The following is a 17,618-nucleotide window of genomic DNA, read 5'->3' as shown; positions in this document are numbered from 1 at the left end:
ATTCCTGGCTAGATGTTCTGACACTCTACCCAGGTGTTAATGGGTACCTGACTGTAGTCGGGGAGGTAAAAATGTGCACATGACTTGAAACAAGTTTTTTTACCATTGCAAAGTCACCAATACTAAGAAGCACCTTCCTTCACATGAGTGACAGCAAATTAAAACTTAATTGACATGACAAAGGTGCAGGGAATTTTGTTTTGTTAACTACATCATGTCTAAACAAAAAGTTTGTGCTAGAGCTTGTGTCCCTAGAGTCTCAAAACCTGTGCAAAATCTCAATTCTTCCTGTAGTAAAAAGATGTCCAGGTTATGAATATTGTGCCCAACACTTTAAGCTGACTGTGTTTCAGGGGCTGTTATTGTTTCACATTAGCCTAGTTCTGACAAATTGGTTTAGACCTAAGGTCAACCATGGACCATTTAACTGGGTGGGTTGTGTGTGAGTGTGTAAGGGGGGGGGGGTGGGGTGTGAAGACAACTTATTTACTTATTTTTTTATTTTATTTACTTAGGCTAAAGGTCTTTATGACTCAACATAATTTGTGGTAGAATTTAAAATAATGTTGCGTTATAGTTTTATTTGTCAACTTTTCATATCTATGCTTATCAGTGTATTTCAGTAATGCTGTAGGTATATGGAGGCCATTGTATGTGTGTGGACAATACAAAAGTATGTCAAAGGACATTTCACAACTTTAAACCAAACCACTAGAAGAAATGATGAGACGTTCTTTAGAAAAAGTCATTAGCAAAGAAGGACACCTATTTGTTGCATCAGTGCACTGGATAAGTGTTAGGATTATGGACAACCTGAAAAGTGTCCTAAAAATGTATCAACTATGTATATAATGTTTAAAGTGACAACATGAGTGAAAGGACATTTCACAAGTCAATCTATTACAAGGTGACAAGGACTTAAAGGAGATTGACTGAGACATTCTTTGAGAAAAGTCATTAGTACAGAAGGACACTTAAAGCTTTAAGTCTTTTCAGGCCTTTTCTTCCATAAACTAAATAAGTACAAGGATTATGGAAAGGTGACAAACTCTTGAAAGTACTTCAAGTTAAGTCAAGTAAACATGAATGACTGTTGACACGGTTGTGACTCAAGGACTGTGCTAGGACTATAATTATCTGTGTAAATACTGTAATGCCATCTATAATAGCTTGTCTACACGCTAATCTTTAACATACTGTGCTCAGGCGTCTTAAACTACACCAGCAGTCATTTAGCTTTCTGCTTTCAAATCACATACAAGAAGAAACTGGTATGGTTTTGCAATATCTTGTTCTTTTGTCATGTTTAGTAAGGTGTTCATCAGTTATGTTAAAGTATTTTGCTGCACAGTGTGCTCGTTCTAACTTCTAAGATCGCAATATATAATGTATATGTATGGATGCTTTAAAACCTGTGTAATGTATTGTTATATTCCCAATAGATATAAATTACCATTGTCTTAGTATTGACTAACTAGCTTTTGCAGGACTAAAGTTAAACGTTCCAAAATGTATGAATGCAAATGAACTTTCTTGCTAATACAGTCAATAGCTTGTACCAGTTAGTGAATTCTAGGTATTGGATGACTTAGTTTTCTAGTTAGGGATTTTTAACCATGGATATGTTCATAGATGGTAAAAAGATAACCTGAAATATATTCTTAAAACATAATCCCAGTTTTGGAATGAACTGCCCTTGGTGCTAATTTGATATCCATTAGGTTGTGACACTAACAACAACAATTCTGTTGAACTGTTGTCGCATTTTAAGTAGATCTCAAAGTATTGTAGAGTTAGGCACTTTGGATCTTGTTTCATAAATCCTATTAAATGTAATGTAGCATCATGATGTTCTTTTACTGTATGTGAATTGTTATGAAAATGCTGATAGATGTTTTGGAGTTGCCATAAAATCATTGTAGATTAGCAGAACGCTGATCTGTTAATATCATGTTAAAGAAAAACACATTAAGATGGAAAAGTGATGTGTTGTTATTGGAAGAACCCAGGCTCCGTTTTAGATGTGGGTAATCAATTACAATGGTAAGACAGTTCCTATGGAGACAGGCCTAATTAATCCCTTTTGATTAACCATTCATCTCATAAGACATCTTGCGTTAAGACAGTAATACATCAAATCTGACTGGGAAGGTGATAGAAAATGTCCTTTTTGAAACATGTATTTATTTTTATCTTATTTCCATTATTGAAGAAGTGAGTTGAAATGAAGTGAAGTGAAAGTTAAGAAAACAAATGCTAATTGCAGTAGAACTTTATTAAGTTTTGAATACATGTTATGATATTTATACTGTATATTGGTATCAAAATGTTGGATACCATTGCTACATAATCTAACTTTAATCTGATAATTCTTCAAGTGATCTGCATGTACAGAATGTATTGATAATGTGTCATTGTCACGGTGATCCTGACCATACTGTTATGATACTGGTTGAAACCTTAGGCTTTTATTTAGAAAAGAAAAACATCTAAATCATTCATGTTTTGGGATAGACCGTACAAAAGATTTCTGGTATGTTTCTTGTGTTGTAGTTCTGCGAGAAGAGACAGTATAAGTTTCTGTTGCTTTTCTGCAATGACTTTCAAATTATGAAAGAAAGGAAAGACTAACTTATTCAAGAATGGCAGGAAAATAGAAAATTACTATGACTTAGTGAAGAGAAATTCCTTAAACTATTGGTACATTTCAGGGCTCTAAATTCATTTTGGGGAATAGTTGAACAAAGGCGTTTCGGTGCACACAAAAAATTGGGTGCACATCATAGGTGAGGCATGTCAGTAAAAGCTGCAAACAAATTGTCAAAGTACAAAAAGTTTTTATCGACTCAAACTCTGTAGCAAACTTTTGAAATGCAAACAAGAAATGTACAACAAGGTTTTATTATTTTTCTTACACATAGATGTCAAGAATTCCTTTACGTACGTACAGGTGCACCCACAGTAAAGAATTATGTGCACAGCTCCAATTTCGGTGCACTAAATGTGCACCCAGTATTTCGAGCCCTGCATTTTAAGTATTGACATGAAAACTTCCACCACTGCACACCACTGTCCCCATCCTTTAGCACAATTAATAACTGTCCTGTTCTAACAACACAGCGGTCACAGTCTGACCTCCGCGTGTTTGGCGGCAGTGCTGTATGTGATCTGATTGGATAAGTAGCTGATGTGAATGTAGCCTTTGACGACCCACATCTGCTGCTTCAATAATACATGAGACGAGTATCTGTGCACCATTGTGTGGTACTGATTGTTTTTCTCTTCTTTCCTTCCAGTTTGCAAATATGCCTGCCATCGGAAGTGCGAGCCCAGGGTAAGTTGACGTTCCTTTGTTGAGGTACCGTTCAAGTTTGCACTAGCTTGAAAATGTTATCGTTAGTGTCAGAATGTAAGCTAGATTAAGGATCATTCTGGTAGAGTGATTCTTAAACAAGATTATCGCAAATAATTTGATAATAACTGCAAACTGCAATTAAAAGAAGGTGTTTTGTAAGAAAATTGATGTCGATAATATGTTTTAGGAATGGAATTAAACTTAAAGTATAGGTAGAAATATGCTTAATCTTGTAACAATGCTTTGCTACTGTCATATTGTATACTTGAAGAAAAACAAATACTTATTTATTTCAATGGTAGTTGATTGATTGAGCTGTAGCATCTGCTTTCCTTTGCTAGAAGAGCCACCTATGGTTTGGGTACTGAATTGCAGTAGTAAGTCCTGTCCACCGAAGATCAATATTTCGTCTGGTCTCAGTGTTAGAATTTTATTCATTGCTTTGATTTTGCTATACATATAAAGATATATATATTCAAAGATTTGATGAAAGATTGGAAAAGGTTGCTATCCTTAGGACCACTGTTCATTGTACTTAGCGAAAAGAGCTAGGGGAATTTCCCTGGTACAGAGAACCTGCAAATGCTGTACATAGTGTCTGTCTTCTCTGTCATGGCCATTTAAGATTACGTTCATCTGTACATAGAGTCTATTTGAGCTAAACTGGTTTGACATACTTGGAAATAACTTTCACTTCTTTTTTCACTTAGAAAAGATTGCATTGTTCTTCTCTGTTCTGCTTTCAAGCCTACTGCCCAATGGTTTGCTCCTACCTTACTCAATTATCACTGACAGGGGATCCTGGGTGCTTTATAAATTATAGGTCAAAGGCTAACTTAGTTGTGGAAAACTCCCTAATCCATTCCACTCTAAGGAAGACTATTCCGGTCGAAAAGAGTAAAAAAATCAATGATTTTGCTGCAGGAAGTAATTTTACGATGCAAAGCTAGATTTATATTTGGAATCTCGATGACAGAAGTACATTGCTGAGATGGTACTTCTCTGTATTGTACTCGCTGCATCTGATGACAAAATCAATAGATGTAATTCTTCCAGGTAGTTCACTTGTCCTGTTCTATACAGCTGTGGCTATTGGAATGCCATTTATGTCTTCAATAGCAATGTTGTATAGGATGGGTCAGATAAGACAAGGAAGTACCTGAAAATATAAAATGCTTTTTTGTGTGAAATGCACCTGTCAGTACTGACAGACAAAATAAAAAGTTGTAAAATTCAATGATTTACTTTTATTAACTCTAATTCAAATCATAATGTACCTTTTTAAGAAAGACTTTTGTTCTAAGATTGTAACATCAAAAAATAGTTCCAGTTCTAACAACTGTTATGGAGATTTTGTTTGCAAAACATACACCCTCTATTTTATGCCCCCCTCCCCCCTAACACACATCCCTGGGCTCCGGAAATTTAATTGCTTCCAATTTGATTTCCCCATTCATCAGTCAGGTGAAATCTTCCACCGGAGGGGAGTACAGGATTATGATGTGGGGGGATCAATAATAATCTCATTTCACTGATGGACCTTTGGTCCCGCTATGACACCAACATACGTCTTCTCAGAAGTCATCTGAGGGTGCCAGCTATTACTATTGTTAGTTTAGTCAACTCCTGAAATATTAGGAATCTTAACTTTGAAACCCATATTCAAATCAGGGACAAAAAGTTTAATGACAAGCCTTGAGGCTTGAAAAAGTTCTGATCTGAAATGCATGAGGCGAGTACATGTAGTACAGTCTCCTGGCTCCTGAGAATCGAACCCGGGCCGCCAGCTCACAAACCCAACACACTTACTACAAGGCTAAAAGGTCCGGACCGGTTAGACTGGTCAGTAAATGGCGCTTGAACTACACTGTTACAGATCCATACAAAGTTCAGAACATGAACTAAAAAATACTATTGTAACTTCAATGAGTGCAGTACTGAAATGAATCATTGATGCAGTAATGTGGCTGCCAGTATTGCACAATAGTGTTCCAGTACAGTAGGTTTGGTAAGGGTAAGAAAGCAGAGAAGTGATTGAATAAAATGATACTTCATGGTTCTCAAATTGTTTATTTTTGTAAACTAATGACTTGATTTAGTCACTCATTATCAATTGGAAGCATCTAAACAAATAAACATACCTACAACAGACTAGAAATCCCTTGAATCTTGCCCAGCTGGATGGAGATAAGAATGATTACTTTGTAAGGAGATAACTATTGGGGGATGAGTCTGGTTAACCCAATAGCCCCCCCCCCCACCCCCACCCCTATTTCCAGGTCCATCATTTAGATACATTTGCCCAGTCCCATCATGGATGTTCTATATTTTGGCTGATATGTGGTCTATGAAGTATGACTTGAAAATTAAAGACGTACTTGCATCTTGTAATGATTATGTTTGATAAAGGCAAGGCAGAGCGGTATTTTTGGACTAAAATATATGAAAAGTGAAAGGTTTAAATCTCAAGAAATTATTTCCACCACAGTTTAGATTTACTATTAAAAAAGAATTGACTGATATTATATTATGTTCACCTTGGATGTTCAAGTTGACGATCAGCTGATAGGTACCCAATACTTATAGATATTACAACAGATTGATTGTTATTTATTTATTTATTTATAAGACTCATCCATTACAGAAAATGGATGTTATGATGATCTGGCTTATTCTTGCTAGCTTTCTTCAAAGAGTTCAGTCATCACTGAATGGTCCCCCTTCCAAAGCTATCCATCCTCTTACATACAAAGTGGTCAGTCCCTCCCACTCTGTGGTTCTCTCCTCCAGCTGATCCCTTGACTGCCCTTATTTGGGCGGGCTGATATTTTCAGGTCATTTGCATGAAAAGGAGGGCAGTGACACATGTGGTCCATTTGTGGTGAAACTGTGGCTCCTACCAAAACACTCCAACGGCCCACAGATGTAAGCCATTGGTCTTTGCTGTCACAGGCATTTTGGATTGCTTCCCAGGGTTTTGGGTGCTCTGGAATTCCGTCTTCTTCTGTTTTTAGTCCGAGGATTTGTAGTGCCAGGCTTTGGTCCCACTTTACGTGAAGAAAGGGGTGATATTTGAAGGAAAATGTTGCCAAGGTGAGAGAAGTCAATTTTGGTCAAATTATATCATCAGCATGCTTGTTTTAGATGGGAAAAAAATCAGTTGAGGAATTTTTTCACAGATCTATCTTAATTGTCTATCAACATCATGGGTCAGCTGTTCCTACCCTAGCACTGTCACATGATTTTGCCTTTTTTTAAAATTTTGGATTTGAAAAGAAAGCCACAATATTGTTAAAGCTATTGACAGTGAAGGCATCCTAGTTAAAAATGGCAGGACTTAGCTGTCTTTAGATAAGGGCTTGTTCTCAACTCCCAACTGATTTCAGGAATGTTGTTAGCATGAAGAGATTTTGGCAGGGTTGTTGGTAATGATGAACATCTTTCTTTGTTTAGATTCCACATCAAATGATACTGACTGTGTATTGTCTGCCTGTCTACCTTCATATTGTGACTCACATTTTCATTTTGATCTGGATAGATTCAACCGTTATAAGAAGTCAGGACACTAGTTTTTTCTAGAGAAATAGCATTGGGCAATTTAGGATATAGCAGAAATTTACCAAAATCAGATTCTCTCTGTAAGTTTTGTATACTTCAAAGTTCAACTAGACAATGAGAAGGGGGTATCACATTGTATTTTGGCTTCAGCTTGACTTTCAGTCCTATTTTGGCAAGCGTTCCACCAAAAATGGCAGTCATTCTAAGTTGTGTTTCCAAAGCCGGTTTCTCACAATTCCTGCTGTTGTGACTGCTGAAACCCTGCGTTTTGACCCCTTTTAGCATGTTTACAGAGATGCCGGCCTGCTGTAAACAGTAACAGCCAGTGCCCGGCGATAATTTGCAAAGCTCAGCGCCTGCAAGTCTACGTCTTTGTTACCACTAATGAAAGATGTGGCTGCGGTTTGTCCCCACTAAAACCCTTTGATTCAGCCAGACAGCCAGAAATCATCGCAGCAGTCGGTTACATTACAATATAGACCACTATTGTAAGCAGTAATACATACTGTTCATATCTCCCAATCATTCATATTAAAGTAATAGGCTTGAGGCTTTGTAGGATGAGACGCCTGGTTGAGAATAATTGCAGAAAGGAGATAAGACCTCCATATAAGTATGTGAAAAATACCCAGTGATTTAAATACTGCCCTTAGACAGCCTGCCAATATCCCCATGGCAATAGATACTATTAATGGCTGTCCCTATCTGTACATGTCAAATTTGAATGAATTTTATTGCCATTATTATTGTAGGCATGTTTTTGATATGAAAGTGGCAATTTGTGGTATTTTCTTGTTTCATTTACCCTTATCGTTGTCAGAATCAGACATGAGGATCCCTGTGTCAATAATGCAAAAGTTTGTCAAGTCTGTGTACAATTGTATTTTTTCTTTACGTGTTTGATATATTCAATATGAAAATTTCATTATTGTGCCATATTATGAAGTAATGATGCCTGGGAATTGGCATTTAAAAAGCTGCTGTTTCATCAGAATAGCGTCAGGAAAGCAGTGCCATTTGGTGGATACATTTTTCAATTCTAGTTTTGATGTTACTAATTAGGATAGAAAAAGACCCAATATCAAGAAAAGGTTCTGTTAGTATGATGTTATTTTTGTCCACATTACAGTGTGATGAAATTTTAGGTATTCAATACTGATTTATTTGATTCCTACTAACATCAGTGAAGAGTTTTGTCGTAGGGAATTGTGATATTTTGCTGACTACTAGTACTAGTCATACCTGAGTCAATCTTGTCACATTTCCATCCTCAGTATCAATTTAGACCTTAGTTTTCTTGTGTTTTTGTTGAAAAGTCTGCTGAAAGTAGTTTTTTCCAGCTCTTTTTTTTATACCGGTCTGTTTGTATGAAAGAGTCCCATACCATTTTTAAGTTCCATTCTTTGTTTATTGGGAGGATGATTAATTTCTTGTACAGAAAATGTCAATCATTTGTTTAGCTCCTTTGTAAGTGGGAGGGGCTGTACCAGTACTTCTCATTGTCTTTTAAACAGAAGCAACCAAACTATTGTCACAGAACAGTTTAGCACCTCGCTGCTAACAAGACAGCCTGAGGTTTCCCCAATCATCCAACCAGGCTGGGGCTTTTGTATCCATTTGTAGGGATCTGTTCAAAAGTTTCCAAGCCACTGATGATGAAGTCTTGCAGGGGCAAGTGGGCATTACATCAACTTGACCCAGTGACCTGTATGGTTTTCAGGGGAACAAAGACCATGCAGAAACGAATAAAGGACTTTCTAAATGCACAGAGGAGGCAAGGTTCTATTTCTAAGCTCCATGTTATAGTTTTGTTCCCTTGAAATGTAATTAAAAAAGTGATTCATTTCTGCTAGAAAAACCTTGGATGGTGTGAAATGCAAGGTCACAAGTTTTAGGTAGTTTAATTTATACCATATGGTCTTATAGCTGGGATTTAGATTAAATTTTGTGCTTTTTGTTCCATTTCCAAGCAATGCCTTTTTAATGAGTGCCATTTCCCTGTATAGCTGGATGAAATTGTTTCCAGAGGTCTATGAAGTTTTTAATGACCCATCTTTGCCTTGATCTTTGGTGGTCTGTCCCAGGGGAGTGTGGGAGGGGGGCACTTTGATGGTGCAGATAGCTGTAGGGCTGGACCATTTCCCTCAACAGGGAATGTCACAACTGGAGGATGTTTACATCTGGAGACCTTTCAGCAGTGTCAAGTCCTGGGCAATTAGGCAAATTAGGGAGAAGTCAGGTCCTTCCTCCCAGCTGTGTCAGGACTAGTGCATCAAGCATCATGTCAAGAAAATTGGAAGGGAGGAAGGTATACTGTAGTTCTTGAAATTATGGCAATGGTTTATGTATGTGGTTTCCGTTTCTGTACAGTAAGTGACTATAGCGCTGTTGCGATCTTCAAAGCAAGTTGCAAACGTTCCAATTTCTCCTTACAACAAACTTAAATCCCCTTGAACTTTTAGGCATTTACAGTATTTTTTTTTCAGTCAGACTAGAATTTTTTAAGAAAATAGGCCTTTACTTTCTTTATTGATTTTGAAGTTCCCTTAACTTGGTCCTATGTGAGTATAGTAGGGAATCTGGAGAATCTGAGTCCCAGACTCCCAACCTTTTAGGTCTTTATTTGTACAGGGGGAACCTATATTTACCTCTGTTCATGGGTCCATTATCTGTCTTCCAGCCATAGGGAATTCCTGGGGGGCTGAATGTATTTCCATATGGAGCCAGGAATATCCTACCCTGCAGGGGGTAGTAATTGAAGGGGAAACACAACCAGGGACCTTAATTTTAAGGTAGTGGTTATATAAATGTTTTTTATTCAACTTATTGTTCTTAAATTAGCTGCAAGACAGATTTGAAGTATTTTTTCACTGTCAAGGAAATTTAACTTGTTATGATTTAAGGTGATGTAAAAAAATGTCAAGTAATTCTTAGTAATCCAAAAGCTTTGGAGCATGTCAATAGGATCTTGGGTATGTCATTATGTAAATGATATGTATACAACCTGATTGAAACATTTCATGGGGAATAGACTATAATTATCACCCCTATGAGACATGAGGGCCTTTGAGAAAATTGGTAGTTTTCCATCATGCATTTCAATCCAATATTTTCCTCTCTTCCATATGTTACTGTTGTTGTGGGCAAAAATAGGTTAGCCAGTATATAATGTTCTTTTGGGAACTAATATTGTAAATGTAATAACAGACTTCATTGTAGGTGCATTTGATGTAGATATGACCTTTAAGATTATGAATAACTGAATGTATTCTCAAGTTTTTATGACATCAAAAAGTTGTCAGTGTTTAGATAACATTGTGTTCTTTCTACAATTGTTTGAGTTTTAAGTTAGTTATTGTTACCAATAGATGTTTCATCAAGTTCTATGTTGAATTTTGATTGTTGGCTGAAAGGTTGTTGTTTATCATAGTACAGGTGAACATATAAAAGTCATTGTGCATATTATTATGCTGATATCATATGCAAGGGACCTCAATAAAAACTACAAGGCATAAAATGGCCTCATATCTTGTATTTGCCAATGTGCAACTGCTAATGTATTTTACTTTTCAATTATCAAGTAAATGTGGTGAAAAATGGTTAGAAATTTGTCTTATCATTTACAAAGGCTGGGATATAGTTCTGTAATCTGTGATCATTGTCTTGAATATCTGATATCATTGCCTACTATCTATTACCTGTTATCTATCATCATTAAAAATGTTAAGAACAAGCCTAACTTTGTACAGTATATCTAAAATTCTGCTGGGAAATCGCAGTATCTATATTGTGCAATTTCTGAAGCTTTGAAAACAATTGTATGTGAGTTACCTGTCTGGTACAGTAGTATAGTATTGTTTCATGCACGGAAAAGGCTTCAATACAACGTTAACAATCATCTAGAGTCCATCTGAAAATCAATAAACAATTATAGCTGGGTGATAACTTTATTGTCATGCATTCCAGGGGTTGGCAGGTAGGTGTTAATAAAGGCTAATGGCTGCAATATATGGTGGTATGGCCTGTCCTACCTTGTAGGGGTCACAGCTCTATACAGGGGGTCACTGTGGGTCATGTTCAGGTTTAGGGGGTTAGTCAGCTAGCAGTCATTGAAACAGTATAAAAGTAAGGTCCTGATGTTCATGTCAGTATGTATTCTGATGATATACTTCAACTTTAGGCTGTCTTGATTCTAAGTTTAACTGAAATCTTATAAATGAGATCTGATAAAAGAATGTAAAAGAAATCTCATTTTGCAATAGATATTTTGACAGCTGTTTTTTTTACAGCTGTTACTTTACCACGGTTCTTGTTATTGATGGATTGCAAAGTAGTGGGGAATAACTGAAGTTTGTCAAAAATTGTATTCTTACTCCTATACACAGTTGGTTGTACATGTATGTAGGTCAGTATAGCTGCTGTTGTCCATCTTACACATCAGATGGCCACAGCTTGACCTCGGCCTGAGGTGATATAGCCATAAATGTAATTGATTTCCACACAGGTCAAAGGCTCCAATGGAGTGCCCACAGTCAGTGTGCCCTACAATAGGTTTTAGTAGTCTGCAAGGCTTGGTGTAGATGATCTTGTGAGGATATTTTAGTTATATCTGTCTGGGCATATCAAGTTTGTGTCAAACCATTGCTCCCTGGATTTTCTTGTCTAAAATGTTTGTTTGCATCCATAACGTTTTATTGTAGTGTCTGTGACAATTTTTTTCTGCATGTAAGTCAAATGTACGGTATTCAAAGTTACTTCAATTTTTCCTATAGTTCTGTCTATTTTCCCTATATTATAGAAGCCTTTCATTCTGTTCCTTTTGGATATGGTTGTAAAGCCAGTGGCCCTGTGTATTTGGGAGGGCTGTTGGGCTTCAAGCCTCTGCACCTGAAAGATCCCAAAAAGCTTATCGAGAAGAGTAAGGGTGACCCTGTGTGCTTGGCTGAAAACCTGAGCTGTATTGAAGCCATATTGCACTACTACTAGCTGCTTGAAAAAGCATCATGCTTCAACTCAGTTTAGGATATCTGCTTTTTAAAAACCTTTCAGAATCCCTTCCTGAGAGTTAAGTGAACCATTCCTTATTGATCAGTACTCCATCATCCCATGACCACTCCAGATGTCGCTCACTATTGTCACCACTTCCTCTGTCTCTCCATCTGTCCTTCTATCCTCCTTTTCTCTCCTCCATCATTGGATCATTCAGCAGATGATCCATTAGTCTGTCTATGCTGTAGGTCTCATACAGACAGAGTGCTTGGACAAAAGGAGAACATAATACAGTAAATCCATTTAAGTTTGCGTGGTTTTTATTTCGCTAAGGGGAAAATGGAGTGTTCGCAGTGTTTTTAAGTTGGCGGCAGTGCTATAGTCACGTACTGCTAGTATTTAGTAAAAATGTTTGTAGTGGCTTTAAGTTTGGGGTGAAACGGTCGCTGCGAAAACCGCAAACATTTCTGCATTTACAGTAATACATCATCTAGTAACACATTAAACAGTTGTGACTCAGGTTATGTTAAAGGCCTGTCTTGTGAATTGATGTAGGGTTAGATGGGTTTCTGTCTAAGATTTATTTTGCTGTTGTCTGCGACTGTAAATTCAGTTAAGTTTGCAGGATTTGAATTTCACAGTACTATAAAAATCAAGAGGTTGCAGTATCTTTAAATTCGTGGCTAAAAACCGGGAATAACGAAAACGGAAGATGGCACAAGTCTACAAAACGTAATGTGGAAGATGGCAAACTTAGAAACAATGTGACAACTTAAAAATTTACAGTAAGTACTAAATTGTCTGCTCGGCATTAGTCTAGTAATGGACTGAAGATATAAACATCTTTCTAGTACCGTTACATGTTAGGCAATAAACTATAAATCTGAATTCAGATGCATCGTGATTTGAAAATAGCTAATATATTCAAGAGTACCATAGGTAAAACTCTAGTGAAGTGCTGCATGTAATGAAAGACCCATCCGTCTACTTAGCAATCATTAGCTTATCAAAAATCATGATAAGAAATCTTATGGCATAAAAGCTGTGATTGCTCATTACAGCTTTATGGTAAGTTAAATTGGTGATTATTCCGATTTCCTTTTCCTTCTCTTGGATTTGATTTTCCCATTTATCAGTGTCGTGGGTAAACGACATGTTTTTGCCGGATTCCCGAGTGTCACAGCTGAGCTTTGGAAACCTATCGAAGGAATGTGTTGGCGGTTAAGAATGCGTGCTGTGGCGTGAAACATATTCCCGGCATGGCGTGCCTGGCAGGTAGCCCCGTTCGTTAGCAGATCATTCAACGTTTCTGGCCCTAAACCACCAAATCAATAGCTGTGAACCTTCCACTAATACATCATCATCAGGTCTACACCGGTCGGGCTAAGTCGACTATAATGGTCGCAGAGGCGAATAAGCCTATTTCTATTCATAACACTGCCAGGGCTGATTAGGCCCTCTATTAATTATTGATGTCGCCGTGGCTGGCGTTAGAAACCCATTTGGAATTAATAACTTTTTATCTGGTTTTATACAGCGTCTTTGTTCAGGCTGCTATGCTGTGGAAGTGACCCTGTCACATTTGTGAATCAGGCGTTGTTGTGAATATAACAAAGGCTTGTTATTGGTAGCCATGTTCAAGTGCTTGGGTGGAATAATCTTAAAAATGACAAATCTGACTCGCTTCAGTGATTTTATATCATACTGTAATCCCGTACTAGTCTGAATAATGGATTAAGCTGTATGGAGGTGATTTTTCTTAAAGCATTGCCAGGTGGTCACGGATATACAAAGGACCTTCAGTTCAGAGCTGAAGAATAAACTTTGAGTTAAAATTGTATCATCAAAGGACATGACTATATTTCATCTTTTGATTATGTAGCTCTTACTGTCTTTTGTATTGGTGGTGTTGAAACTCTTTTATTTTCAAGTAGAAGTGACAAGCTTCTTATGCCATCCACAATGTTCTACTGTTTTTTCACATGTCGTTTTATAGAGGCCACCCAAAGACAATTCATGATGCTGTATTCTCTGTGAGCATTTTGCAATCCTGACCCATTTTTTTTGGAGAGTGACAGTTCCTTGCTTTAGGAAAGTGGTAACTGTTAATGAAGAGTGACAAACTCTTTCCATCACTTGGTCTTGACTGATGTACCTTAGGAAGTGTAAGGTGAATATTCAGGGTGAATATAATTTGAGCTAAGAATTACTGGAACATACATACTGTTTTCTTAATTTTGCAGTAGGAGGGGAAAGGAGGTTTTCACAGTGTTTCAAGTTTTCAGTTGAAACAAGTCTGTAGTACAGTTACTGTAGTAATATAACATTAGAAACACATATTCGCAATGTCATAATTTTGCAGTTAAGAGGTTACTGCGATAAGAAAGAAAATCATTTAAAAAGTGAACATTTCAAGATTTACCGTACTGTAAATGCATTTAAGTTCGCTTGTTTTTTTTTGGTGGTAGGAAGAAAATGGAGTGTTTGCGTGGGTTTTAAGTTCGCGTTTGAATCAATGGTAGCGCTACAGTTATAGGTGGGTCAAAAGTTTCGTGTAGGTTTCGATTTCGCGCTGAAGAGTTCACCGTGAAGACTGCGAATATAAAACCACTGCAAACATTTCTGCATTTACAGTAACTACAATTTACTACCTCAGGTCTAAACTACCGGTTTGTCTGAATGATACATTAGCTAAGTGGTAGCTTTATTCCAACGTGATTGTTGTTTCTGTGTTTAACCAATATCTTCTTCCTGTGTTTCTGCAGGTTATGACAGCATGTGTCCCTCCGGTTAATTACGAGTTGGTAAGTTCCTTTTCCTTTTATGGATTGAAATTATTCCACTTGTGTGTTCCTGTGTTCTGGCAAGCACTTCCTCTCGTAATGTTTGAAGGAAAAGCAACTTTAACTGGCAGCTGAGGTTTGTTCAACAGAAGCAATTGCTGTTTTCATGGCGAATGGTTAAGAACCCCCCTCCCCCCTCCTACACCATCAATGTTTTAGATGGAACATCCATATTTGGCTGTTACTTTAACCTTTAGCTTGTGAATTACCTCTAAACCTTTGCCAATTTCAAGCTGTGGAATCACCTTTAAAGGTATGTTAAAGGTTAGCAGTTGGGGAGGGGGGGGTGAAATTCAAGGCTCTTGATAAACATCAACACAGTTGGCTTCAGTCAGGACTAGTCGGTATTTCTGCAGGTGGACTGAGTTGTTGCAACCTTTGACCCCCCTGCACTTGACCCTGTGTTTTGACAGGAGAGAGGTGGAAGTAAAAACAGACAGAACAAATTCCTGACATTGGGAAGGTTGGGTTCGGGTGTAAAGATCCCATCTGTTTGTAGCTTCTAATAAAACAGGAAGGTTTCTACGACATTTAGCATTAACTTCTATTTTTTAGATGTTTGAGCTTCCATACGTTTTCATGACTTTTGCTTTGAAGTGATACCCATGTACTGTACAGTCTCTAGTCGATAAGTCTATCAAAACAAAAGTGTTTTCATGTCCAAGGTTGTCGTAAATATGTAGCAGTACTAATCTTTCCTATAACAACACACAAGAGATGAATCAACATGAGGACCAACAGTTACTGAAAGTCAGTCGTTGGAATCTGGAGAAAATTTGCTTACTCTTCCGGCCCTCCAGACTGTGTTTCCGCACACAAACAGACGCACGATACAGACATGCCCCATTAGGTGAAATGGACCATTTTCTCCTGAAGATGTTTATGAAAAAGCTAATGTCTCATTTTACCCACTTTCCCATAGCTGTTAGCCCATGGTCAATACTGACCGACGGAGGCCATATATGGTAGCCCTGTTTATGAGGCGTGAAAGCAATGGTGGGTGAACTGGCAAAGCTAAGTATTGGTCTCAACAACTGCAGTTGGAACATACTGGTATTGACATATGGGGTTGTACTGCTTATGTTTGGTCAGGATTGTAGGGAGGGGAGGGGGTTAAGTCAAGTTAAAAGCCTTCCTACCCCTTGCGGTGCTTATGGAGGTGCCCTTCAAGGTTTCAAGCTGTAGCCCTTGGGCCACACAGTTGTACAAGCACTACAGCAGGGGGCTAGCCCTCTGGTAAGAAGGGGGAGGGAAGGATACTGATATTGATACAATGAGAAATGAAGAAAAAAGTTAACTCAAAGTTGAAAACAGTTTCAAGAGGTAAGAAGTCCAAAAATGATTTCTTATAGTTTAGATTTTTTCCAACATACACTCAATTGCTTTGGTCCGGATGTGAAATTTTACTTTATGAATACATCAGAAAGAGAAAAATAGCATGATGGCGTTTTTTTGGCTTCGGCCTTCTTAGCAAATCTTCATTTGTATCAATATCAGGGAGTGAGTGTGGGGGCTTTCTTGTGAGTGGGTGTGTCAGCTACCTGAGGTGTACAACGGACTAGTCTGAACTGCCCCCCCTGTCTCCAGGCTTTTAGCCAGGATTTATAGACAAAGCGTTCAAATTGTGTTTTTTTTGGGGGGGGGAGACTTCTACAGATTAACAATTACCCAGGGTGTCCCTGCAAGGGAGGGCTATCAATTTCCTTGTTTTCTTAGTGTTGGGCATCCAGAAGACGCCTTGACACCCTGCTAGCTAATAGCCTGCCTTCTCCTCCAAGGTCATTCCCAACGCACTTCAAGTTGTTTGGAAACAAAACAGCTCCCCTCAAGTACCCAAATTGCCAGACTTTGCACCACTTTGACCAGATCTCCATCTCTGTTTACACCAGTCCTCTCCAAGCTCGGACAATAACTCAAGTAGTCAGCAGTAAGTCAGTGGTGCTGTAAACAGGCCTGTTGGTTAACCGTGGGGTCAAACTATTGTCTGAGGGGTGGTGGCCGAGTAGACTGGATTTGTGGTGAATTTGAACCACGCACGGATCTATCACAACAATACGAGGAGTTCTATTGACCTTCCCTTTGGATAGGATTTACTGTTCAGGAGGAGTTTGACTTCGTCTATTGGATACAGTCACAGGCATGTCTTCAACATAGATTATCACACTGAAGATGATAGCAGGTAGGATTTGGTTTCTAAAATTATTTTGGATATTCATTTTGGCCATGTTCGCTTTTGAAAGTGTGCGTAATAGACCAAGAACTTGGCTTGTTCAAAGTGATATTTCTTGTTGAAAGGGGAAGACTATTGAGTATGATAATTTACTAAGATTTCAGGCCAGTTTACATGCATGTTAATACATACAGTTATGTATCTAGATGAAATATCTACAATGTACTTTCACAACAAACACATTGCCTCTATGTACTGTGTCTTGCATTGCAGTACAGTTGTTTCAACAGCAAACTCAGAGATACTAGGAACTCTTGATTTTCAACTTGACAGAGAATTTAAGGCTGCGAACTTAAAATGAATTTACCGTAACGTTCAGTTTTAAAAAAGATACAGCACCGACTCCTCCAGTCAGTTCCCTACATGTAGGTGTGTGTTATTATGTGAGAAATGCAGGTAAAAGGTGACAAGTTCCCCCAGGTGTGGTTATGTCAACTGATGTAGATCAGAGTCAGCAGGTGAGGGGGCTCCTCAACATGTTTACCTGCCATCTCAGACCCAACTCACCCACGGCTCCTACAAACACGGGACACTCCCTACGCTAATGAACCAAGACACTTTCTTATCGCAAAGTTATGTGTAGTGTTATATCTATATACATAGTGTAAAATCATTGCTATCGAGAGTATTGTTACTTGGTTTA

The 17,618-nt window shown here is 38.0% G+C and overlaps 1 protein-coding gene across 26 annotated transcripts in view; it reads left to right on the top strand.

Moving 5' to 3' along the window:
- LOC136420569 (tensin-3-like) overlaps positions 1–17,618 on the top strand; it is a 160,013-nt gene that overhangs the window by 52,662 nt on the left and 89,733 nt on the right. For 24 of the 26 annotated variants that reach the window (XM_066407538.1, XM_066407544.1, XM_066407541.1 and 21 more), the window contains exons 3-4: positions 3,297–3,334; positions 14,668–14,706. In XM_066407538.1, the coding sequence (XP_066263635.1) occupies positions 3,297–3,334; positions 14,668–14,706 (77 nt within the window). Of the gene's footprint in view, positions 1–3,296; positions 3,335–6,254; positions 6,449–14,667; positions 14,707–16,903; positions 16,925–17,618 lie in introns of those variants that run through there. The other 2 variants (XM_066407554.1, XM_066407558.1) reach the window with 2 other exon arrangements.

This window comes from Branchiostoma lanceolatum, chromosome 15, assembly GCF_035083965.1.
Source record: "Branchiostoma lanceolatum isolate klBraLanc5 chromosome 15, klBraLanc5.hap2, whole genome shotgun sequence".
Lineage (NCBI taxonomy): Eukaryota > Metazoa > Chordata > Leptocardii > Amphioxiformes > Branchiostomatidae > Branchiostoma > Branchiostoma lanceolatum.
Note: the sequence above shows the minus strand (reverse complement) of the source record. Positions and strands in the feature narration are given on the sequence as shown.